This window comes from Tachysurus vachellii, chromosome 18 (genome assembly GCF_030014155.1).
Source record: "Tachysurus vachellii isolate PV-2020 chromosome 18, HZAU_Pvac_v1, whole genome shotgun sequence".
Lineage (NCBI taxonomy): Eukaryota > Metazoa > Chordata > Actinopteri > Siluriformes > Bagridae > Tachysurus > Tachysurus vachellii.
This window is the reverse complement of record NC_083477.1, coordinates 19656169-19681577: the sequence shown is the minus strand read 5'-3', so window position 1 is coordinate 19681577 and position 25409 is coordinate 19656169. Positions and strand designations below refer to the sequence as shown.

The 25409-nt window shown below is 40.0% G+C and overlaps 1 protein-coding gene and 1 long non-coding RNA gene across 5 annotated transcripts in view; one reads left to right on the top strand and one right to left on the bottom strand.

Annotated features, from left to right (window-relative positions):
• Positions 1 to 16119: 16119 nt before the first annotated feature.
• Positions 16120 to 17303, bottom strand: LOC132861285 (uncharacterized). The gene is made up of 3 exons (XR_009649913.1): positions 17171 to 17303; positions 16524 to 16629; positions 16120 to 16410 (listed from the first exon to the last, which is right to left on the bottom strand). It is a non-coding gene; the product is annotated as an uncharacterized LOC132861285 (long non-coding RNA).
• unc5a (unc-5 netrin receptor A) overlaps positions 17236 to 25409 on the top strand; it is a 184068-nt gene continuing 175894 nt past the window's right edge. For 2 of the 4 annotated variants that reach the window (XM_060892719.1, XM_060892716.1), the window contains exon 1: positions 17237 to 17957. In XM_060892719.1, the coding sequence (XP_060748702.1) occupies positions 17864 to 17957 (94 nt within the window). In that variant the 5' untranslated portion in view covers positions 17237 to 17863. Of the gene's footprint in view, positions 17958 to 25409 lie in introns of all 4 variants that reach the window. The other 2 variants (XM_060892717.1, XM_060892718.1) reach the window with 2 other exon arrangements.

Here is a 25409-nt window from a genome sequence, read left to right as displayed (position 1 = left end):
GGCTACAATGCAGTAAAATGTTTTAATTAAACTCCTGGGTGGTAGGTGATGAAAAAGCAGCAAAATGTAAAAACAACACTTTTAGACAAGTTATTAGTTGTTTGTTCATTTTGGGTTATACAGTCAATTCCTGTTTGGCAATTTCATCAAATTCAATTGAAGATAATTGATAAAAGTCATATATCAAATATCCAAGAAATAATTTGTGGTAACTCAGTGGTTAAGGTGTTGGGCAACTGATGGATAGGTCATGATTTTGAATCCCACGGCTGCCAAGCTGCCACTGCTGGGCCCCTGACCAAGGCCCTTAACCCCTCAATTCTACAGCTGTATAAATGTAAGTCACTTTGAATAAGGGTGCCTGCCAAATGCTGTAAATGTATTTGTACACCAAAGGAGCTGTGCCCTCTGTCACTGTATGAAAGTATTTGTAGAAGAAGAAGAAAACATGCAACTCCAATAGGACCTTCAGTGCTTGGGCCCCTGATAAAATTCATATAAATTTGTTTCCTGTATTTTCTGTACAGGGAGGGTGCCATTATACACTCAGAAAGAAAATGTACATAGCTTATCTATAGTTAGCAGAACATCTCTATTTTTAATTCTAACAAGCAGAAGCTTTCACATGATTTGGATTTTATATGAATAATGGTGCGAATTATGACATAAAATCGTGACACTGTTGGTATTTTGTTTCATCAGCCACTGCACCGGCACGACTTTTTTAAGCCTCGCTCTGCCACATTTTCAGTCATTAGAGTCTGACAAAACCTGCCATCTCTTTATTTTCTCGCAGTGGAAAATCTGTCACCGCGTGACGTCCGAGTCCCGAGCACAGGATGTCAGGCTCAGAGAACAAGGTGAGATTTTCAACTCTACATGCCAGTCAAGCAACTTTATCTTCATCCTTTAGCCTAATATCCTGGTCAGTAAAAGGTCTTATAAAAAAGTTTATATGCTCTTTAGGTTAAATGAATTAAAGCAATATCTGTTAATAATATCAGTATAGAGATCTCATTTCCAATGAAGCTATTTTAAATAAAAATAAACATTAAGCATGTTTGTGAGTACTACACATGGGCGGGCCTTATATGAACACGCCCATTACATGTTTCTTAGTTAATTTTTTTTCCCTTTTCCTTTACGATTATGTTAAATACAACATTTTGGCACCTTTTATCCATCTAACTAACATTAGCAGTGCTTTCATGTCCATATATGGAGCACTGGACACACCCACATTCCATATAAGGCATCGGTGATATGTTTGTATATGCAGGATTAAAGGCACATCTTTTGTAGCCAGGCCTTTTGAATATTAATGACTATTTTCTGTAAACACGCAAACAAAAAATATATAATAATTAAAAAATATAATGCAAGCAAACAAAGGAAGTAATAAATGTAAGTATAATCATTTAATTCCAATAAACAAATCAATAAATAATCTGATGTATACGAACAGATACACAACGTCTGACTGCTACTAAAATAAATCATTAAGTACTTAGGTAAAAACAAATAAACACAACTAAAAGAGTTAAATATTAAACATTATTTAGAATGAACAACCTTTGACTGTGAACAAATAGATTAGAGCTAAGAGACGGAACGGGACATGCTCGATTTGTCTAATGTTGCTTTCAGTTCTTTTTTAATAGTGTTTATTTTTGTAGAAATGATCTGCGACCTAAAACATAACGGAGTCTCTTGTGTCAAAATGTTTTGTGTTTGAGGTTTCGAGGTCGGTCAAGATTAAAGACGTGAACAGAAGCACTTTTCTTATCTTATGTAAGATTTCATAGATGACGGGGAGTTAATTAAAAGCTGGTCCACATGGTCAGGGGTGAGTAAAGTTCTCCAAGCTTTTTCACTCACGCTTGTCTCATGCTTACTCAGCACGTTCACTACCATATTAAGAACTTGAACATTTATTCTTCATCATGTCCGGGAAAATGTCTACATACTGAATGTATAATCATTTTAATTAATCAATTTATTTATTTATTTATTTTATTCTCAACATCCGTTTTCTTTCCCAGCACGTTTTCCATCAATGAGCTTGTTCCAGCACATCGTCGTTTCTATAGTAACTGCTTACACATGGATGATTTGTTACACTTGTTGACATGATGACTTTTTCCGAAAGGAGACGTTTATGTAACATATTTCGAAGCAGTCTTCGGTACATCCAGGACTCAGTATCATGAAAAGCTGAGCGTTTCTTTTTTCTTATTTTTTTCTTATTAACTTCAGGAGAGAAGGGTGGGGTTGGGGGGGGGAGGGAGTGAAGACGGCAGCCTTTGTTGCCATGACAACAAGCAACTCGAGTTGTTTACCACCATCTAAGGCCACCATCTAAAAATAAAAACAAAGCAACACAGAGTAAACTCTTAAGGAAATTAGTTAAATAAATAGAACTGGAGGTTGTTCATTAGAAGAGCCAAACTCTTTACTGGCAATTTCACTGATGAGCCTAATAAACCCTTTAAAGCATAAAAATGTCAAAAAAGTAAAAAAGTTATTTATTTATTTGTTTGTTTATTTATTTATTTGTTGGTTGGTTGGTTGATTTGTTTGTTTTTGATTGTATAGTCTTATTTGTCTATTAGGATTTATTTATTTATTTATTTATTTGTTGGTTTGTTTGTTTTTATAGTTTTTTTTGTCTATTAGGATTTATTTATTTATTTATTTATTTATTTGTTGGTTTGTTTGTTTTTTGTTTGATTGTATAGTTTTTTTTGTCTATTAGGATTTATTTATTTATTTATTTATTAAATAATTTTAATTATACATTCATTCATTCATTTTCTACCGCTTATCCGAACTACCTCGGGTCACGGGGAGCAAGGCAGGATACACCCTGGACGGAGTGCCAACCCATCGCAGGGCACGCACACACACACACACACACACACACACACACACTGATTCACTCACGCAATCACACACTACGGACAATTTTCCAGAGATGCCAATCAACCTACCATGCATGTCTTTGGACCGGGGGAGGAAACCGGAGTACCCGGAGGAAACCCCCGAGGCACGGGGAGAACATGCAAACTCCACACACACAAGGTGGAGGCGGGAATCGAACCCCGACCCTGGAGGTGTGAGGCGAACGTGCTAAACACTAAGCCACCGTGCCCCCCCTTGAATTATACAGATTTGTATAAATGTATTTGCATCAAAATCATTTGTTTGTAAACTTCATCTTAATTTATTATGTTATGATTTCTTCTGTTTGGATTTGATTTTGTTATTATATCCATCTTCTATTCATTTTATTTGTTTGTGTTTTATTTCTATTTACTTTCTTTAGTTTTTTTATATTTAGATTTTGTTCGTTTGTTTCTTTACATTTGATATGTTTTTGTTAGGATTTTCTTTGTTTAAAATTTGCAAGAAATGAATTTCTTTTGTAATTATTATTTTCTTCTGACAGATTTTATTTATTAATTTTATGTGCTTGTAATTATTTATTAATTTTTTACATTTTATTTGTTTATTTTGCTTATAATTTGTGTATTTATTCATTTACATTTTATAGGTTTGTACCTATACGGTGTACGTTGTTTGAGAAATGCTTCAGAAAACTGAGTTGGGCTGGCAAACAAAACGAACACAAAACAAATGTGTAGCCAATGAGCAGAAAGGGGCGTGTCTTGTCAATATACGGTGGAGAGAGTGTTCAGTGCGCATGTCTGATATTAGCAGAAAGCGAATGAAACATTGTCATGGCGGATACCTGCCGTTACCTCTGCCTCAGGTTCTAGGTGTTGAACGCCGTCTTCCGCGTGAAACGGAGCTAAACCTTTCACGCTACAACACACAGTACTACAAAAACACATTTGTATTACCATAGTATTACTCATTGAGTTCATTTACTGATAAAAATATCCCCTCGGCCAGCTGCCCCAGAAGGTTCCACCATAATAGTTGCCTGGGTTACGTATGTATGTGTGGGGCGGAGCTATCAAAACGGGTGACACCCATTTGGTTTAGGGGCGTGTTTGTTTTGGTGATTTCAAATGTCAACATTGGCTTTCAAACAATGTACACCCCACCTTTAATTAGCCAGCTTGACCTCCTCCACTAAGTTGTTTGGTAAAATCAACACTATGTTTGTTTAGGATGAGAAAAAGTGTTCATTTGTTTGTGTTAGTATGTCATTTAAAGAGCAGGCCTTGCTCATGACTCACGCTTTGTTATTAATGATAATGGATTTGTGCTGCTTTTGTTCTGACCTCTGCTGCATTTCACCAATGAATTTTTTGGACAAGCCTCAATAGAAAAGCTCGGCAATTTGGTCCGGCTGCCTACGGGTCCCGTTTGATACATCTGACACCCTGAAAAACATTAGCACTTCATTATTGAACAGCTTTTGTAGATTTTTGGTTACTTAGCCAGCGCATGATTTAAGGCCAAATATGATCAAGTCTAGGATCAAAACAAACAGTTAAGCATTTATTGACTAACCTGTACTTGGATGGACCGCTGCTTCTGATTTTCTGTTACTGAAAGGTATCTGTTCATTTTTAAAACAAATGCTGTTTTTTTGTCCAGGAGGAATGATGGAAGACCAATTATATCAGGCCATGACCCATCATCTTTTATCTCTTTATACTTACAATAAAATGCCACAGTATTAATGGCTTTATATAACATTCATTTTTTTAAAGTATACATATTTATACAAATATTCAATTCGGTTCGATTCATGATACTGGCTTAAAGATTCAAATTCGTTTTAATACATGAATCTGGCTTAAAGATTCATTTAGATTCAGCTCATGATCCTGACTTAATGAGTTGATTCGATTCTGGTGTAATGATTCATTTCGATTCAGCTCATGATCCTGACTTAATGAATCAGTTTGATTCGGTTCATGATACTGGCTTAATGATTCGATTCGTTTCAATACATGATTCAGGCTTAAAGATTCAGTTTGATTCGCTTCATGATCCTGACTTAATGAGGTGATCCAGTTCTGGTGTAATGATTCGATTCGTTTCAATACATGATTCTGGCTTACAGATTCAGTTTGATTCGCTTCATGATCCTGACTTAATGAGTTGATTCGACTCTGGTGTAATATTTCGATTCGCTTCAATACATGATTCTGGCTTACAGATTCAGTTTGATTCGCTTCATGATACTGCCATAATGAGTTGATTCGATTCTGGTGTAATGATTCGATTCGTTTCAGTACATGATTCAGGCTTAAAGATTCAGTTTGATTCGCTTCATGATCCTGCCCTAATGAGTTGATTCGATTCTGGCTTAATGATTTGATTCGTTTCAATACATTAAGGCATGGAAGCCTTTATTTTTTTCGCATATCCCAACTGAGGAGGCTGGGGTTGGAGCGCAGGGTTCCGGTTTAAAGATTCAGTTCATGACAGGGTTCCCACGCGTCCTGGAAATCCTGGAAAATTAATGACCAATGTTCCAGTCCTGGAAAACACATGGAAAATGAGAGAAATCATAAATTGTCCTGGAAAAAATCTTGTTGTCCTGGAAAATTATTATTTTTAAATGTTCTTGATCATTTAAAGAACAGTTTACAACTGGTCGAAACAATTAACGTTAGTAACAGAAAGCGCTCTCTTCAGGGACGCTGAGTTTTGACGGGTTTTTTGTTATGCTGTTTAATCTCGCTGTGATTGATGACGCTGTCTTGTGTTGGCGGTTTCAGGTGCTAGGAATGGTTTAAGTGCTCGCATTTTTTCAGCAAATGGTGACGGGTAAGCAGGTTATATTAACCTTGTTAATCTGAATATCATGTGCAAGGGGAATGCACAGCAAACTAAAGAATGCATGACGGCATTGGCCTGAGAAAGGAAAGGGTATTAATATGTGCGGTCTTTTTATTTTATAAATGTTGAAATTTCATTCACATGACAAATTGTCTTTAAAAGTATAGTTAAGTAATAGCCATAAAGTGTACGCTGTTTTTAAGACTTTAGGACTTTTTTTAAGACATATTACTTTAGGCCGTGAATCTGTGATCCTTGTCTTTTTTTTGCTAAATTTGAAATGTCCTGGAAAATGATCTCTGAAAAAGAGTGGGAACCCTGCATGATTCTAGCTTAATGATTTGATACCTTTTGATTCAATTCTCAAGAACTAAAAAAAAAATAATAATAATTCAGCTCTCATGTCAGATTTCCTTCTTTAAAATTAGTTTCGATTATAACTTGCATGCACATATTGTAAGTATATATGTTATATATAGCAACATATGTTATATGTTTGTATGTACATATGCTAGATGTTGTTATAGCAACATCACAACCAGGCTTTTGTTTAGCATGATACAGGCTGTTTTTAGGTTTTGGAACTCAAGCAACACATTACAAAGCATTCCCAGGCCTCTGAGAACCGGTGGTGTTAAAACTGGGCCTTGACTCCACTTTAACTATAAACATGTCACCAAAAAGTTCAGTTTGTTCCTTTTGCCTTTCTCATCATTTGTATTGTTCTTCTGTTTCTCGGCACTCTTTGTGCACTCTATCCTTTCCCACCACATCTCTGTGCTAAAACGCAGCTTCGCCAATGCCAAAGCGAAGCCATAAAACACTCAGCGTCATTCACGGCCCGCACCCGCTCACAGACAATGAGCTCGCTCGACAGAACAAAAGAATGCGCAGGAAGTGTAGCACAGGAAACACATTTCTGTCAAAGCCGTACAAAAAAAGGTATACGAGAGAATAAATCGGCATTGCCTCATAGTTTAGAGAAACTATAAGAAAGTCGAACGTAGGAAAAGTTCAGAGGCGTTCAGATAATTTTTTAAGTTTTCCAGCCGTAATGTGAATGAAGCAGGAGAACAAAGAAATAATTGAAAGGCAACTTGTATTTAAAATGCATAATTGTTAAGAGAAGTGGGTGAGCAAACGTTTTCTTATGATTCCATGTCATATGAAACTCCCAAGAGTTTCATTCCAGCATAAAAACAGTCCATTTCACTCAGATGTGGCTTTTGACGTGTTTTGTGACATCGGTTTTTGCTACAAGAGACAAAAATTGCTTGCTACACAGCAATTAAGTGAATATAATCAAGAAAAAAAAAAACTACACCACACCAACAAAAATCTGTGCAGCAAAAACAGAGCATCAGTTAGAGAAAATGAACTCAGCATCTAGTAACCAATCAGAATGGAGGATTCAGCATCCCAGAATATGGATATCAGTTAAAACAATAAAGATTGAGGTTGATGTTGAATATTTCATAAGTATCTGAGTTGGGAATTGAATTCGGGGTAACCTTTCACAACAGAAAAACAAACGCTCTGTAAAAACAGGCGACGCCATAGACATCCGTTGTTTGTAAAAGAGGACGTCTTTAGAGTTTTTAGCTTCACATTGGCTGGCTTAGAGGAAGCCAGTGTTAGATTTCGCTCTCCCAGATTGATAATTATGGTACAATAGGGAAGAACTAAGCAGTGGGTGAAAATTGGAAACATCTAAATTTGGGGAAAAAATGCATGAGAAGCGAGAGTACATTCGTTGTGTCTAATGACGTGCTTTGTTCAGCACACCAGGTGTTTAAACTGAATGGTTTGGGACTTGGATGATTCTGTTTCCTGCCCCATTGGAATGCCTGCTGAACCGTAATACGTCCAAATCTCCACGGTCAATTCACGCACTCACACTTTTTCTCTGGCGCCGACTCGGCGCTTGAGGTAGATGACTCTGTAAGGAACGGTTGACCGCACAACCTTAAGTCTCTTCATGAAGACAATTACGACGAGCAGTCTGTGATTAACATAATCATCCGCCGTTACCCAGAGTCACCAAGCTGCTGCGATTACATTAGCCAAGTGAATCTGTTATAACAAGTACACACCACGTGCACACTTTCAACAGCAGGCCTGCGTATGAAAAGCATCCCGCGATGTGTAATACCCTTGACGTGTTGCCTTACAAGTCCCCGTATCGTGACTGCTAGGAAAACTTCCTTTTAGACTGCTTGACATTTTGGATTGTCTTCTGAACCTTATTATAGTGTGTGCACCTTTCAGCGGAGAGAAAAGGATTGTTCAGAATATGATATTCCACTTTTAGAAAAGGTGACATGCTGCGCTTTCGTTCGGTATTCTGAGTGATAGCAGCAAAGAAGAGGATTTAAATGTAGCTGAAGAGAGAAAAGAGAGAAACAAGAGAAAGACAGAGAGAGAAGGGGGAATAAAAGGCCATTCGCCCTTAACATCTTTTGAACGAGCCTCTATAATTGAATATCGTATTTGTCTGTTTGTTTGCTCCATCTTTGCTTTTATGGCATTTCTCACCCTTAATGTCATTACTCCAGCGTTTATGGCCTATTAAACATCTGCGAACAGGGAGAGAGAGCTGTAAAAAAAAAAAAAAAAAAAAAAAACCCAAGCACAGCCCCCCTCCAATGTGGCAACCTCGCTCTGAACCTCACACGCTCAGCTCATGATCAACGCTGAACTCTGCACATTTTGGCAGAGCCGAGTCTTTCCCTCCCCTCTGTGCCACATGCAAATTTATTTATGATGCCGCAGACTTGCTGGAAATGAAATCAGCATATACACCCAAACTTTTTCCTCCAGCACTCATGATTAAAGAAATCTATTTTGCAATACCGCCAGAGAATAGAGTGTTTTTTTTATTCCCCCCAACTTTTATTCAAATACTGTGAATGGGGTCTATTAAAAAGAAGAGAGCGAGTGATAGAGAAAGAGAGAGAGAGAGAGTGAGAGAGAGAGGCACAGAGATATTCCTTGTCGAATCTTCGGAATAAATTTGATCAGTACTTGAACACACTGCTGCTATTCTCTTAAAGAGATTCATGCGACCCACGCAGTTTTTCCACTAGCAACTTTGGAAGAACGGCTGATAAGGAACGCTATACGGAAAAGCAACGATGGCAAAGTTTTACTTTTACTTTGCCGTTTTTAATAAGAAAAGGCAGTTAATTAGCTAATCTGTCGAGTGCCCAAAAAAAGTTTCTTTAAATATTAACCAAAGTTCAAGACTGAAGATTTAAGGGTTAAAGATAACTATAGTTAAAGTTTGCTGAATTCTTGATGGATATTTGGTACCTGATGCCTTCAACTACTCGACTTGTTCCATTGTTGTTGTTCCATTGTTGTTGTTGAAGTTCATTCATCCCTTAGCGTTAATTTGCGCTTCTTTTCCTAGATGTTCCCAGATGTTTGTATAGGTGATCAAGGTACAGTACCTGAAGGTGTTAGTGCTTCTAAGTGCTTCTAAGGAGGAAGATCTGGGTTTAGGGAGATCCACAATTCCACAATTAGGGAGGTCTTGGCTTGCATTGGTATCACGACCACATTGGCATCAAGTTTTACAGTTCTTGACTTTCGACTCAACTTAATCAAAGGAGACTTGAGAGTGAACCTTGATATTACTGACATTTTTCAAAACTCAAAATTCTACATTTAAAAATCTGTAGTGATTCTTCGTCCTAAAAAACATTTAATTTCAGCATCTTCAACGCTCAACCAGTTCAACGTCTAATTAACTTGCCTGACAACTTCAAAGTTGAAATATCGCTTATTCCCTAATGACACAGGTATTTTGCAGTACTAAAAATGAAAAGTTAAGGACTTGTAACTTGACTTGGACTTATCGGTCTTAAGTTAGGACTTGACTTAGGACGTAATGTGAGGATTTGACATGGGACTTGAATTGGGACTTGACATGGGACTTGACTTAGGATTTGACTTAGATCTTGGCTTGGGATGTGACTTAGATCTTGACTAAGGACCTGTCTTGGGATGTGGCTTGAATCTTGACATGGGAATTGACATTGGACTTGACTTGGGATATGACTTGGGACTTGACATAGGACATAATGTCGGATGTGACTTGGGATATGACTTAGATCTTGACTTAGGATGTGACTTAGGACATGACTTAGATCTTGACTTGGGACTTGACTAAGGACCTAATGTGGGATGTGACATGGGATATGACTTAGATCTTGACTTTGGATGTGACTTATATCTTTACTTAGGATGTGACATAGGACATGACTTAAATCTTGACTTGGGACTTGACTTGGGATGTGACTTAGATCTTGACTTAAGACTTGACTTGGGATGTGACTTGAATCTTGACTTAGAGCGTGACTTAGGACTTGGGTTGGGTTGTGACTTAGATCTTGACCTGGGACTTGACTTGGGATGTGACTTGGGACTTGACTTGGGACTTGACTTGGATCTTGCCTTAGATCTTGCTAATCCTGACTTGGTACTTGAATGGCAATACCCAGGACTTTGACTTTAACAATGACTTTTATTCCCACCTTTACTTCTTGAACATTACACAAGTTTCCATACAGTTTAAAGAGACAGTACATTTTTGACCCACTGGATTTCTGATATACTGAAATAAAGCTGAAGTAATTCGGTCTCAACTGGACTGCTCTAAAAATGGCCTCTTATAGGAACAAAGTAGATGTGCTAATTAACTCAGGAAATGTATGTTACATCAAAAACTGACACTTAATATCTTTAGCCTAGTAAACTTTTGGCCTCACCCGTGGGATGATTAGGCTGCACGTAAATGCTCACACGAGAATACAGAGCTAATCTCTTTCCGATGTCTTCTTTCTCCCAAACTCGAATTATTAGAGGTTTTCTTCTGCATAAACAAACTCCAAACAAACAATTAAATCCGAACCACCGAGGCAAGCCGAGCTGAACTCCTAAATGCTTCTATGTGTGTTGCTGTTTCTTCCCCAGAAGTAGGTCATGGAAACCTGCTGAACTGCAAAGTGACAAGAAAGACAGAGAGACTGCTCTGGTAATCTGAATTCAGTGTAAGTTACTCACAGATTCTGGTGTTATCTCACGTGATGAGGTTGCAGTTTTTTTTTTTGTTGTTGTTGTTGTTTTTTTGATCAATTGGCATTCCAGGGCTATAGCCAAGCCGAGAAAATAAGGATTTATGCCATATTTGTGACTCATCCACTCGAGCACTTGAGCATTGTTTATGGGCACCAAGTACTGGAAGGCAATATGCAGAACTTATACTGATGTAGATGGTAAGGAAAGATTTTCAGGAAGCCGCGGTGAGCCGCGCAGGGCCGTTTGTCACGATGTTACAAAAGGAAAAGAGTGTCAGTGAGCGAGCACTAATGAATTCAATATGTGGTTAATGCCTTCGGGCCTCTTCGGCTGCCTGCCGGAATTGACGTGACTTTGAAAGTCGGCTTCATCTGCAGTTTTTTTTTTCAGGCCTCAGAATCCGAACGCAGAGTGTGGAAGGGTTAGCAATCGTGGATGACTGTTTAAAGAGGACATTATGCTTGCTACAGCAATTTAAACACTGGGATTATCATCGAGATTTATGATGATGATGATGATGATGATGATGATTCGGATTTCTTATGAATGAAATGCTACCATTGCTGAATTCCTTGCACAGCAAGGTTGCCAGGTTGATGATTTTCTCGTTTAAATGAGCATACTTTTGACAGGTCACATTTCTGTGAGCCAAGAACTGGTGTCTGATGCTAGGATTGTCAGGGGGAAAAAAGCTTCAGCTTTCAGGAAGGCAGTGTTAACTCAAATAAGCACTCTTTACAGCTGTGGTGAGCAGAAAAGCATCTTCAAAGCTTGTAGCCTGACTGTAGCCAGATCCTGTGTGGAACCTGATGTGTTTTTTTCTGATCATTGCAGCCCATACACCTCAATGTTCAATATGCTTTTCACCTCACAACTGTGAGTTACTGTAACCTTCCTTTTAGCTCAAACTAGTCCAGCTGTTCTTGTCTGTCTATGTCTGGGATATTTCTATGTCTGGGACGTTCTATAGGTACCAAAGATCCCAGTGACATCTTTAATCCTACCTTATAACTGATAAGAACTAAAGCATCAATTCATGGCAATCGCATCGCATTAGTATCGAACAATACGATACTAACGTTGGTATTCATATAACAGTTCAAACCTGTTGTCATGACAACAGTATTCCTAAGGCTGAAGCTGGTATTAGAAAAGCAAATTTTCTTTCAGGACAAAAGTCTCGCTCTCTCGTGCAAGGATCAAACTCCCATCCACGCAGCAGCAGGTTATATCATTAGAATCAGCGTTTATTGATCTATTTCATCCCCGCAGTCTTCATAAAAGCTGAACAGTTTCATGTTTGTTCGCTACGTACTGTATGTCACGCTAAAGCTCAGGTACCAGATACCAGATTGGACTACTGATCAGAAGGTCGGGAATTCAAATCCCAGGGCCACCAAGCTGTCACTCCTGGGCCCCTGTGCAAGGCCCTTAACCCTCAATTTCTCAGCTGTATAAATGAGATAAATGTAAGCCGCTCTGGATAAGAGCGTCTGTCAAATGCCATAAATGTAAATAACAGATAACTCGGACCCGGTTTTGGACATCGAAAGACAAGAAATATATTAAACGATTTAAACAGCACACTCAGGTCAAACCGGTTCGGTTGTAGCTTATGCGGTGTACTGACGAGTTGTTTTGATTGTGTGATCACTCGACCCCCAAACCGCGGTCAGTCTCATGTGTGAGTGCCACAGCGCGATGTCTAATCTGATATAAGTGCTGCGATTGGGCTGCGAGTCCGTGGTCATGGAGGAAAGCTGATATGATATGATGTGTCTAATTTACAGCTCTGAGCTGGAAGGTGATCAGTGTCATAGTGTGTGATAGACAGAGACAGTGTGGAAGTGTGATACTGTGTGTGTGTATGTGTGTGTGTGTGTGTGAGAGAGAGTGTGGTGCAATAACAGCAGCTATGTTATAGCATCATCAGAGTCTTTTAACTGAGTATATGAGAGCTATTTGGTACAAAGCCAGTGATGGTGAATATTTTCAAATACAATGTGGCTAAAAATTAATATTAATAAATGAATTTGAAAAACAACACAAAACAAAACAAAATGCTACTTTTGGGAACATTTAACAACCTACAATGTGGAATGTACCTACAGCCAAACAGACGTTCATTTATTATTAATATATTTATCTGTCTGCAGTTAAAAATTTATCAAACCAGCCTGTTACAGAGAAACCGCAAAAGACAAACTTCTCAAACTCCTAAAGACTTTCCTATCATCCGAAACGGATAAAATAACGTCTCTCACATCTCTCAGGCTCCTCCCATAAATGTTAAACAAACGACTCTGAACGGAAAACCTCACAATTATACGTTTTTAATATAAAGGTTAAAAGTTTGGCTTGGGAGAAAAATCTGCGTTTTTCTTGCATAAAAACTCTTGACTGGTGATTTATGACTGACTCCAGAAGCTGGATTTGTTTGATAGTTGGCTATTATTTATATTTAAATTCTCCTCCAGCTTCTATGTGATCTCGAGTCTTAAAATCATATAAAGTGGATGGAAAAAAAACAGAGACTTTATTAGGCTTCCAGCAAATTGTGCATTTTACAGGAAATTTGCAGCGTGTCCTGACGTCCCTCGTGAAAGAAATCGGATTTTATTCGCCGTCGCTAAGGCCAGACGTCTCTCTGTTTATTGTACACAAGAACGTGGTGTAATGCATCATTTACCACGTCGCCTTCTGGCATTTGCCATCATCTCGTACTCCTCTTTACTTCTTTTATCTCTGCTATCAACCGAGCGAGAGGAGGCAAACTATCTGTTTATCATCTGATGGAGGCGATTAAATATTAAACGCGGACAGATGACGTTAAATTACTTATCAAAGCCGTTAAGAGCTAGCTCAATCATGAACGCTGCTCTAAAGGTCAAAGTAGAGTTATATTCGCCGGGAGGATGATGTATGGCTTTGGAGAAGGCGGGACGTGATACGCGTCATACGGCAATTTGTCCAGGAGAAAAATTGCTAGCGATGCAGACGACAACCCGGGTTTGGATTTCTAAATCTGCGAGAGTCTGAATTTTACAGTTCACTTCTAAGAGCCGGTTTGGTTTCATTACTAATTTAAGAAAACCGGAAATTCTAATCAAATCGAATCGATTCTAAAGGAATGAATTTACGTTTTGTGGCTGATGACAAATCAGTGCAAAAAAGTGTTTATTAGTTTGTAGAAAATGTAAAAAAAAATTACAACTAAAAATAACTAAATATGGGGGAACGGTGGCTTAGTGGTTAGCACGTTCGCCTCACGACCGGGGTTCGATTCCCGCCTCCGCCTTGTGTGTGTGGAGTTTGCATGTTCTCCCTGTGCCTCGGGGGTTTCCTCCGGGTACTCCGGTTTCCTCCCCCGGTCCAAAGACATGCATGGTAGGTTGATTGGCATCTCTGGAAAATTGTCCGTAGTGTGTGATTGCGTGAGTGAATGAGAGTGTGTGTGTGTGTGTGTGTGTGTGTGTGTGCGCCCTGCGATGGGTTGGCACTCCACCAGGGTGTATCCTGCCTTGATGCCCGATGATAGGCCTGAGATAGGCACAGGCTCCGCGTGACCTGAGGTAGTTCGGATAAGCGGTAGAAGATGAATGAATGAATGAATAACTAAATATATAAATAAATATTATAAACAAAAGTCCGAGACAAAGCTGAAATGAAAAAAATAAATAAACAAAATGATGGGTGGCTTAGTGGTTAGCACATTCGCCTCACATCTCCAGGGTTGGGGGTTCGATTCCCGCCTCCGCCTTGTGTGTGTGGAGTTTGCATGTTCTCCCCATGCCTCGGGGGTTTCCTCCAGGTACTCCGGTTTCCTCCCCCGGTCCAAAGACATGCATGGTAGGAAAATTGTCCGTAGTGTGTGATTGTGTGTGTGCCCTGCGATGGGTTGGCACTCCGTCCAGGGTGTATCCTGCCTTGATGCCCGATGACGCCTGAGATAGGCACAGGCTCCCCGTGACCCGAGGTAGTTCAGATAAGCGGTAGAAAATGAATGAATGAATGAATGAATGAATGAAATAAAATGATTAATAAACAAAAATCTTTTGAATTTTATTTGCTTTCATTATCCAGAATGAAAGCAAATATTTTGAATATTTCAAATTAGGTTTGTATTTAAATAAACAGGTGATAGTGAGTATGTTAAGAGCTTTGTACAGAAGATCAGATGTTCCTCGGGTTTAATCTCTTCTACTGAAGCACATGTTCAGACAACAGAGCAAACACTGAGCAGAAACTCAGAAATCCAGGTAAATATTTAAAGGTGTAAAGATTCTACTTGTCACTGAAGTTGTTGTCAGTAATATCATAAAATTGTCAGATTAAAATTATAAAATGAAAGAATTTTCACTCCGTGTGTGTGTGTGTGTGTGTGTGTGTGTAAAGAGAAGCGTGACTTACCACCATTTACAGTGTGAGCAGCCATGTTGATTTGATGTCGCCTCCATAAACATGGAATTAATTAGTTTGAGTTTTTGCTCAGCTTTTCCCGGTCGTATTCGGCGGCTTCGCCTCCATTGCAGCATCGAGCTTTACTCAGAGCTTTCAGCCTAACCTTCACTGAAGGGAAATGAGATGAGTGTAGAAATGTACATCCGAACAAATCCAGTACAGTACAGTAAATTTATCTCTCACAGACGCTTCCGGTTTCCTGTTTTGTTTTGTTTTTCCCAGTGAAGACTTGAAGGTCTTAACGTGACCTTCCCGTGTCTTTAAATCCTTGCATCACCTACCAGACGATTACACACACAAGACACCACACAGGCAGGTAAGGTTTAACAAACACGGGTTAACAAGACGAAGGAGCAGAAGAAACAGGAAGCAGAAAAAAAAACAAGAAGTTTCTTAAGGGACTCGAGTATCTCCAACTTTACATCACAGGTTTCTATTAACGCACTAATTCTACTAAGAATACGTTTCTATAGTAACGGTTTCATCGATATGGCGGGATTTTCTGTTTTCTGTTTCTCTGTTTTTTGGAAGGAGTTTCCAGTTTCAGTGTTTTGTCTGTAACAGTCCGTAACAAAGGTGAAGCTGTAAGTGAAAAAGAAAGAGAGGAAAAAAAAGTGACTGATAATAAGAACAAATGAGGGTCGTGAATTATTTTTATTTATTTTGTTTTTCCAAATTTGAAAAGTTGGAGAAACTTGGAGATTTTACAAAAATAATTCTTAGTACTGCAAATAATTCGTAAGATATTGTTCTTTTTCTCAATAATTCATTCTGCATTCAAATGAAAAAGGTACAAAAAAAATTATGCTCCATGTCAAGAAAAAAGTCTACACACCCCTGTGTGGTGCAAATGGCAGTTTTTTGTGATGTAAATAAAAAAACAGTCACTAACATCAGGGCCGTTGACCTCATGCTGTTGGTTTTTAAGGCTCGTCATTAATCATTATCCGATAGGGAGTATTGATGTGGACCTTCATGATAAACAATCAGTCCATGCCAGCTGTTGAGCTGCTTCTCCTGCGAGAAAGCTGCACCATGGGAATTAAATTAGCACTGTGACAAAGCCCTGAAATACAAGCTAATCACTACAGGTGGATTCCACACCTGCAGAAAGACAAAAAAAAAAACAACAACGCTTAGGTGTTACAGCATGATCGTTTTTTTTGGGGGTTTTTTTCACAACAAGCAAAATCTAAAAATAAAAACATCAGGCTGACCATCAGGTTGCATCTGTGCAGCTATTTAAAACTAGACGATGGTGTTGATCGTGATGCTACAATATCCGTGTTTATCTTCTCAGGTTCGTCTCAGATGTCTGTGCTTCTAAAGAAAAAAAACTACATATGACAACACAATAATATAAAAAATAATTAACTAATCTGAACTATAATAAAATATTTACAAAAATGTGAGGGGTGTACTAACTTCTGTTAGAGATATATATTGATATATAGATTTTATTTATTTATTTATTTATTTATTTATTTTGTAGCGAGACACCGAGACACCCCTCTGTCCAATGGAGACTCCTTCATTTTACCTTTCAGAGACCTGTTTTTGGTTTTTCAGAACTTTTACCTAATGCACCTTCAGTGCTAAATACACCATCTTCATGCAGCAAACGTCACTATAGCAACGACTTTTCTTTTATTATTATTATTATTATTATTATTATTATTATTATTATTATTATTATTATTTGAAGCTGGAAATATTCTGAGCTGCTGGTATGGAAAATGAATCAACACATACCGACCAATCAGAATCGAGAGTTTGTGTGTGTGTGTGTGTGTGTGTGTGTGTGTGTGTGTGTGTGTGTGTGTGTGTGTGTGTGTGTGTGTGTGTGTGATTAACGAGGGCTCACGTGCTCTCGGGTCAGTCCACGCGGGAGAATCCGCTCCAGGTTTTCTCCGGTAGCCGGTGTGTGTATTTTTCTCTCTCTCTCTCTCTCTCTCTCTCTCTCTCTCTCTCTCTCACACTCACTCACTCACTCACTCTCCCGCAGCGGTGCACGAGCAGATGTTTTCCGAGCTAAACAAATCTTTACAGCAAATCCGTTACCGGATGCGCGCGGGTCAAAATTTCACCCCGTCCAATAACACAACCGCAACATTTGCGTCTGTTCTTTTTTTTTCTTGTTTTTCTTTTTTTCTTCTTCTTCTTCTCCATCCTTTTCTCTGAAACTTGAGAGAGGTTTATTTGCTGGTTTATTCGCCGCACGCGCACCCGCGTTATGATGCTCTAACCGGTGCGAGCGCGCAGTGACACGCGAGAGGAAGAGGAGGAGGAGGTGCGCTGAAGGACGAAAAGGAGTGAGAGTAAGGAACAAGGGAAGGAAAGGAGGGAGAGGAGGGAGGAGATCGGACGCAGTAGCGCCGCCACTCCGAGTCTAAACTCTGCGCAAGCGAAACAGTCAAAGCTCCACGCGTCGCACGGAAGGAAGGACGCACGCACGGTCGCAGATTATTATTACTATTATTATTATTTTTATTCATCTTTAGGTATATTTTTCATACAAGAAAGAGGAAGAAGAAGAAAAAAGAAGAAGAAGAAGGCGATGATGCCGTTTCACCCGCGTCCCTTTGTGCGCTGGAGAGCCGCGCAGATTCTCGCCTTTATTTGTCTTCTGTTGGTCGGATTCACCTGCACCGGTGAGTCGCTCGGGTTTTTCTCTCCTTCTGCTCGTGTGTGTTTGTTTCTGTCTGATGCATTTATTTATTTGTTTTTAACTCACTCTTTCATCACGAGGACACACGAGGACTGAGGATAAACAGCAGTATCCCGGTTTCATACACACAGAGGAGACAACAATAAAATATCCTGCGCGTGAGCGTGTGTTGTGTCGTGGACGTGAGCACGCACCGTACACGACTTTTATGTCAAACCGTGATGTGATATATAAAAGCACGATCACGAGCAAGTTTAGTGTAGCACAGATGCGACGGCACAACGCAACCACAAGCCTGATGCGTGGACGTGCGTGCGTGCGTAAGTGAGTGTGTGCGTGAGCATGCTGGATGTGAAGATGTACTTGTACTAATTAAGAGCAGTGCATGAAATGGGTCAGCTGCAGGACCCCAGGACACCCCGGACAACCCATTTTCATCACCTCCTTTAACACCCACCTCTTTGCGCTAAAGCAGATCAGCACAGGTTGCACGGAGCGTGCCGTGCCGCGACGCGCCGTGCCGCGTTTGCGACGTTCTTGCTGCATTGGCAGGATCGTGCTGACAGGTTGGCCGAGTAAGCTGGCTGACTGGCTGGCTGGCCGCGGTGCGAGCACTGGCTTCAGCAAGTTACACAAGAAAACGGTGTTAAAAAGGATGAGAGGGGGGAAAAAACGCGAAGCTGGATTGTGTTCAAGCTGAGCAGACTGTGCAAAGTGTCCAGCTGTCACATACAGACAGTCCTGTTTGCTGATGTCTCTGCTCTAAAACAGTGGCTCTCTTTCTTTCATCCCAAGCAACACAAATTGTTTTTTATGATATTAATTTATCATTAAGGTTTTATATTATACTTCTGGACCAAAGGGTTTAACGAACACAAACATAAATCTATATATCCCAAAAACATTAATCATTATTTATATCTTTAATTCTAGTCACGGCTGTAGAAATCATCAGCTTTATTCTGCTGTATGTACTACAGAGAACTTTTGGTGAGACAGAAACCTTTTGTTTCAACAGACCGTGTCGAGGCTCCATCGTTGTGTACATCTTGTGTTCTTCAGCACACAACCGAACTTGACTTAGTTAAGTTAATCGAAGTTGTGAAGGAAGTTCAAAGACGCATTCAAAAGGTTGATGGTGCAAGAAGAAGTACATTTACACCCTTATTAAACAACTCAGTTAATGATATCAACGTCTATTAGAGGAAAAAACAACGAATAAATTGTTATTATATTGTTTGATATCAATCTGTGTTTAACTAAAAGTTTGCGCTCTCAAAATGTGCTTGTGAGATACAGTCCAGGAAGATAAACGGGTACTAAATGAACACAACGTCCATCAAGGACGATTCATAATCGTACAAAATAATCCATAATGTACCGTGCAGTTTTTGGACCATATTTGTTGCAGGAATTTGGACTTTCTTTAAATGTAGAGTTTCTTTCTTTAAACTGAGATTTCCTCCAGCTGCTAGCTTCGGTACTGTGTAATCTAAACGAGCACTTTAATTCTGCCGCTTAATGTACGGCCTCGAGACCAGTGCACACGGTAAAGAATGCATGAAGAGCTTCCTTGTAAAGCTGTAATGAAGAAGCAAAGAGATTAAAGGTGTATTTAGAATAATAGTCCCTTCTGTTTGGTTTGGTTTGGTTTGGTTTGTGTTTCACTTGGGTTTTGAATGAATTGGACCAACAACCTGCACTGATAGCGATGGACACATTTAATTCAGTGATCTCAGATTAAACTGGGAGTTAAACTTTGTGCAAGTAAAAACGGTTCGTTTTCATGTTGAACCGCTAATGATACATGGACTGAACCATTAATATGTCTCTTGGACATTTAAACCTGGCCATAACGAAGCTTGTGATTCTTTTTAAGAGTAAAGTTTTTGCTACAGAACCACTTGATAGATCCCTAAGGAAACATCTAGTTTAGAGAGAGTGAGAGAGAGAGAGAGAGAGAGAGAGAGAGAGTCAATACCGTGTGTCAGCGGATTCTCAGATCTCTGATATTGGTATATTAATAATGAAAAATAGTCTCACGTCCCTTCTTCCCCCCTTAGATATTAAATCTGCTGCAAAATTAAGTACCTTAGGGACTTCTTAAGGTCAGCTCATAAGCTCAAATAAGCTCGAAATTTTGTGGGGGGGAAAAAAGAAATAGTGATATCTAACAGAGTGAGTGTGAGAGCTGGCTGTCTGACTCTACACACACACACACACACACTCACACACGCACATTATTTTGTATAATAAGACCGAGGGGCAAACGGACAAAAGGGACAGTGTTGCTTTGAAACACATCCATACTGTAGTGCTGCCGGTGTTAAAGTCATCGGCCTGGGAGGTCGCTAGGTGAGTGGGAAAGGCATACACACACACACACACACACACACACACACACACACAAAGCACTCGCTTTTGCACCCTTTCACTCTTCATTTGCATGGTGCAGGCTGGCCACAGTAAAGCTTCCTTGGACGGAAACGCATTCGAGGGCCTTTTACCTCCTGCATTAATTAGTGAATAATTACGAATACATTAAACAAGGAGTCGTGCTCCAGGGACTCTACATTTCTGAGTAAATGAGTGTGCTGTTGTTCTTGTTTTGAATCACAGATTCCTCTTGCTTTCAGTGCCCAGGTTTCCAAGTATAACCAAATCCAGACATTTTCTCCCTTTGCTCTGGCTTCAAACAGCCGACTCATTACAGGTACGAAAGCAGAAGCGAGCCTCCGTCGTGTGAAGAGGGAAATCTGCCGACGCGGTGGGTTTTTAGGGGCATCAAAGGCTTTAGAGGGAAGTCTAATTCGGACGAAAAAGAAAGGTCGAGCCGCCAGTCTTCATTACAGATGAGAGGGGCGGAGTGGACGAGCGAGATTTCCCCCAACGCTACGGAGAGTCTTTTAGCTCAGCATGGACCCTGACCGGAAGAAGACTTAGAGAATGTGCACGAATGCTAACAATGAGCTCTCAGAGAGCAGAAGAAGAACAGAGAGAAAGAGAAAGAGAGAGAGATAGATAGTCAGGGGCTGTTTGTTACAAGCTCTTGCTTTGTTCCCTGGTGGAGATGAGATACATCTGTCTGTCATGTTCCCTTTAGTCAAGGGCGCACTATCGCGGTTGCGATCTCGGTCCAGATCGGAATCCGACCGATGTTGTCCTGAAACAGCGTGATATTGTCAGATCCGATTTGTGATGCAGATCAAATCTAGATCCAAAGAAGTTTAATCATATTTCCCGTTTTCCATTTCCGTAGAGACACAGCGATGCTGTCACGTGATGTCCTTCTCTGGGCATCAACCAGCCTTCAGATGAACGCTGAACCTGTCACGTCATGTTTAACATGTTTATCACTGTTCTAAAGAAATTACAGAAAAGGGTAAATACAACACAATACAATTCTCTAGAACTTTCCAAAGCTGCATGCGTTAAAAGCTTTATCTCATGACAGAAAATGATTTCTAACAATCTTGAAGCATCAGTCTTTCAAATCAAAGCCACACCCACTTCGTCCTCCAATGAAACTCTTTGTTTTTGTGTTGTGTATTTTTTTTTCTTTGCTTTAAAAACTGCTCGTTGTGTTTTGTTTGAGTTGCTTTTTTCTCAGCGTGTTCGGTGCTTCCTACATCCATGCAAAACTTTTTCACGCCGTAACCAGATCAAGAGACATAATTTATTGGCTTAAGATGCCTTGTGGTCAAAAGAGTTCAGCTCCCGTTCATCCCAAAGCTAACGCATGGCGAATGATTAGCGTATGCCGTGCTCCGATGGCGAGGCGATGTTAATTTCATCCAGAGAAGAAAAGAGAGGATTTTTTTTTTCTTTTCTTTCCCTCAAGTCACACGCAGCAAATTCAAATGATGCATGCGAAGAGCAGACTGGTGCTGATGAGGGCAAAAAAGTATTCGCCATATAATTATTTATTTCGACACCCTCGCTACCGACCGTTGAATTAGCGTGATGTCTCAGAGTCAGAAGTATCAAGCGGGGGGAAAATAGAGGACAACAGTAAAACGAGCGACAGGGAAGAAAAGAGTTTATCAGATTTCCCCCTCCCACTCCTGAGGGGCTCACGGTGTTTAATATTTTGTCGAGCGCTCGGAATTGGAATTTTTACTCAGTTATGGAATAGACGTAATGCAATATAGGCTTATAGAGCAGTTTCATAACAACGCTAATCTATTAATTTATCAGTCCTACAGGCAGCACGGGGAAATTCCTTGCATACGAGGAGCACGTGTGTGTGTGTGTGTGTGTTCTCTTACACACACATCAGTTCTGTTTGGTTTGATTCACAGTGTGCTGCTTTGGTGAAAAAAAGGTAAACAATTTGACGTATTAAACAAAGAACAGACGGTCAGAAGAACAGACAGTGTCTTTATTTTGTGGCTGGTTTTATTTCATCCAACGAAAGAAGACGTGGAGGTTGTAGTTGTGTGAGAGATGGTGCTCTGATCCACATTACACAAAAGATCTCTCTCTCTCTCTCCTTCCTTTCTTCCTCCCTTCCTTCCTTCCCTCCTTCCTTCCTTCCTTCCTTTCTTCCTCACTCTCCTTTCCTTCCTTCCTTCCTTCCTTCCTTCCTTCCTTCCTTCCTTCCTTCCTTCCTTCCTCTCTCTCTTTCCATTCTTCCTTCCTCCCTTCCTTCCTTCCTCCCTCACTCTCCTTCCTTCCCCTCTCTCCTTCCTTTCTTCCTCTCTCTTCCTTCCTTCCTTTCTTCCTTCCTTCCTTCCTTCCTTCCTCCCTCACTCTCCTTTCCTTCCTTCCTTCCTGACCTTGAGGTGTGCACTTCACACACTCCTCCATTGTCTCTCAGAGTAAAACTACATTTCCCAAGGTGCCCTCTGCGTTGGAAGCCTCAGTTCCGTGTGTGTTTTGTAGATATAAGAGCGATGATATACGAGTGAACCATCTGCCTGAATGCTTAATAAATGGCTTCGCTGCTCTTTTTTCTCTCTACCCCAGCACACGTCTCCAGCTTGGATAAGCTTTTTTCCCCTCATCGCAGCTCCATAGGAAGAAAAGTGTGCATAAAGATGAAAAATGCACAACGGCGCTCCGTCTGTGGGTCTGTGGGGCCTCCCTGCAGTGCATTTAAGGATGTTTGGGGATCCGTGGCGTTCTCCTGTGATCAATAAGTGCCTGAGTGTTTAATTGGTCATCAGTCAATGACAGGAAGGTGTATTTAAATCTGGAGGAGCTTAATCCTGGCTTATTACACCTCTCCTTACCTCTCCTCTTTTCTCCTCCCCTTTCTTCCCCTCATTTCTCCTCTTTCCTCCTCTTCTTTCCTTTCCTCTCCTAATTTCTCCTCTTTTCTCCTCTTCTTCCTTTCCTCTCCTAATTTCTCCTCTTTTCTCCTCTTTTTCCTTTCCTCTCCTAATTTCTCCTCTTTTCTCCTAATCTTTCCTTTCCTCTCCTCTTTTCTCCTCCCCTTTCCTCTCCTCTTTCCTCCTGTTCTTTCCTTTCCTCTCCTCATTTCTCCTCTTTCCTCCTCTTCTTTCCTTTCCTCTCCTAATTTCTCCTCTTTTCTCCTCTTCTTTCCTTTCCTCTCCTCTTTTCTCCTCCCCTTTTCTCTCCTCATTTCTCCTCTTTTCTCCTCTCCTCTCCTTTCCTTTCCTCTTTTCTCTCTTCTCTTCTCTCCTCTTTTCTTCTCTCTCTGGAGACAATGCGTGTTTCCACGCGGCTTTTCTAAGCAACGGCGTTCGCATGCTTAACTCTAGGAGTTACAGGGAAGACTGCGGCTGCCGCTAGGGAGCTCCATCAGAATCAGTCTCCTCACTTCAGATTAGAAAAAAAAACCTGTACTGATGGACCAGAGGGGTTCAGTGTGTTATGTCCATCACACCTGGTTCAGCTCATCAGGTAACAATCTAAATTAATCCAGGTGTAACAAAGAGAATCCTTAAGAAATGTGAGGTCAAAGAAAGAAATGTAAGTTCAAAGCTCGTATATGCTTGTTGTTTTTTTTTTGCAGGACAGAAACACACACACACACACACATACACTTTACGTAAAAGCTCAAGATTCACTGCTACGAAGACATGAGACCAAAAGTCCAGTCTGACTTGTCAGGTGGGTTTGACCATGGGCGGAACCAGGGTGTGGCTTGGGGGTGTGGCTTGGGGGATGAGCCTGGGTGTGGCTTGGGGGCAGTGCCATGCTCATGTGTGCTGAGAACATGGCCCATAATAACGTCAGCATCAGTTTTATTTACATTTATACTTTATACTCATGCTTTAACTTCTACTGTGAAGTAAAACAACACACAGGTAAGAATTTTATACAGTCTGAGGGAAATGTTTATATTTAAAAAAAAATAAACAGATAGATGGTGTGGGTTTGTTGGCTGTTTGTTTGTTGGCTGTTTGTTTGTTGGCTGTTTGTTTGTTGGCTGTTTGTTTGTTGGCTGTTTGTTGTTAGCTGTTTGTTTTTAGCTGTTTGTTGTTAGCTGTCTGTTTTTTAGCTGTTTGAAAAGTAATATTATCAGAGAGATGTTGAGTTTTTAAATGTTTGTTGTTAGTTGTTTGTTGTTAAATGTTTGTTGTTGGCTGTTTTGTTTGTTAGCTGTTTTGTTTGGTTTAGCTGTTTGTTTTTAGCTGTCTGTTGTAGCTGTTTGTTTTTAGCTGTTTGTTGTTAGCTGTCTGTTTTTTACCTGTTTGAAAAGTAATATTATCAGAGAGATGTTGAGTTTTTAAATGTTTGTTGTTTGGTGTTAAATGTTGGTTGTTGGCTGTTTTGTTTGTTAGCTGTTTGGTTTAGCTGTTTGTTTTTAGCTGTCTGTTTTTAGCTGTTTGTATTTAGCTGTCTGTTTTTTTTACCTGTTTGAAAAGTAATATCAGAGAGATGTTGAGTTTCTTAATGTTTGTTGTTAGTTGTTTTTTAGCTGTCATTCGAAAAAAGAAAAAACAAATAAATGTTGTGTGTTTGTTAGCAGTTTGTTGTTAGCGGTTTCTTGTTTTTTTTTTTTTGCTGTTTGTTGAGTGTTTCTTTGTTACGTTACCTGAATTGCTTAAGTGGAAAAACTCAGGAAGTAAACAGTCAGTAAAGCAGATGTTTCTTTACAAATTACCAAATGTTTGCTAAGGAATCAGTTAGCTGTATTTATGTGACTATTTTCTTTAAAGATATCTACATGACCTTTACGCTCTTGTGTGTGAATCTATGGACCTTCGTCCTCGCCACTTTTGCTGAAGCGATCCTCTGTTGTTCGTTCACATTCATAACGGCTAACTCCATTATAAAGCCACTATTCACTGTGCCACAGAGCGGTGAATATTAAAGCAGCTGCTTCTCATCATTCCGCCTCGTCTCCTTCACTCTCAGCACCGGCTGCATGACTGGATTTCATTTTCCTCCTTTCCCTGCGGCTCGATCAGACTTTTCCTCAGGATTGATTATGGAAAGTTAGATGCTGTTTACCCTCCAGTTC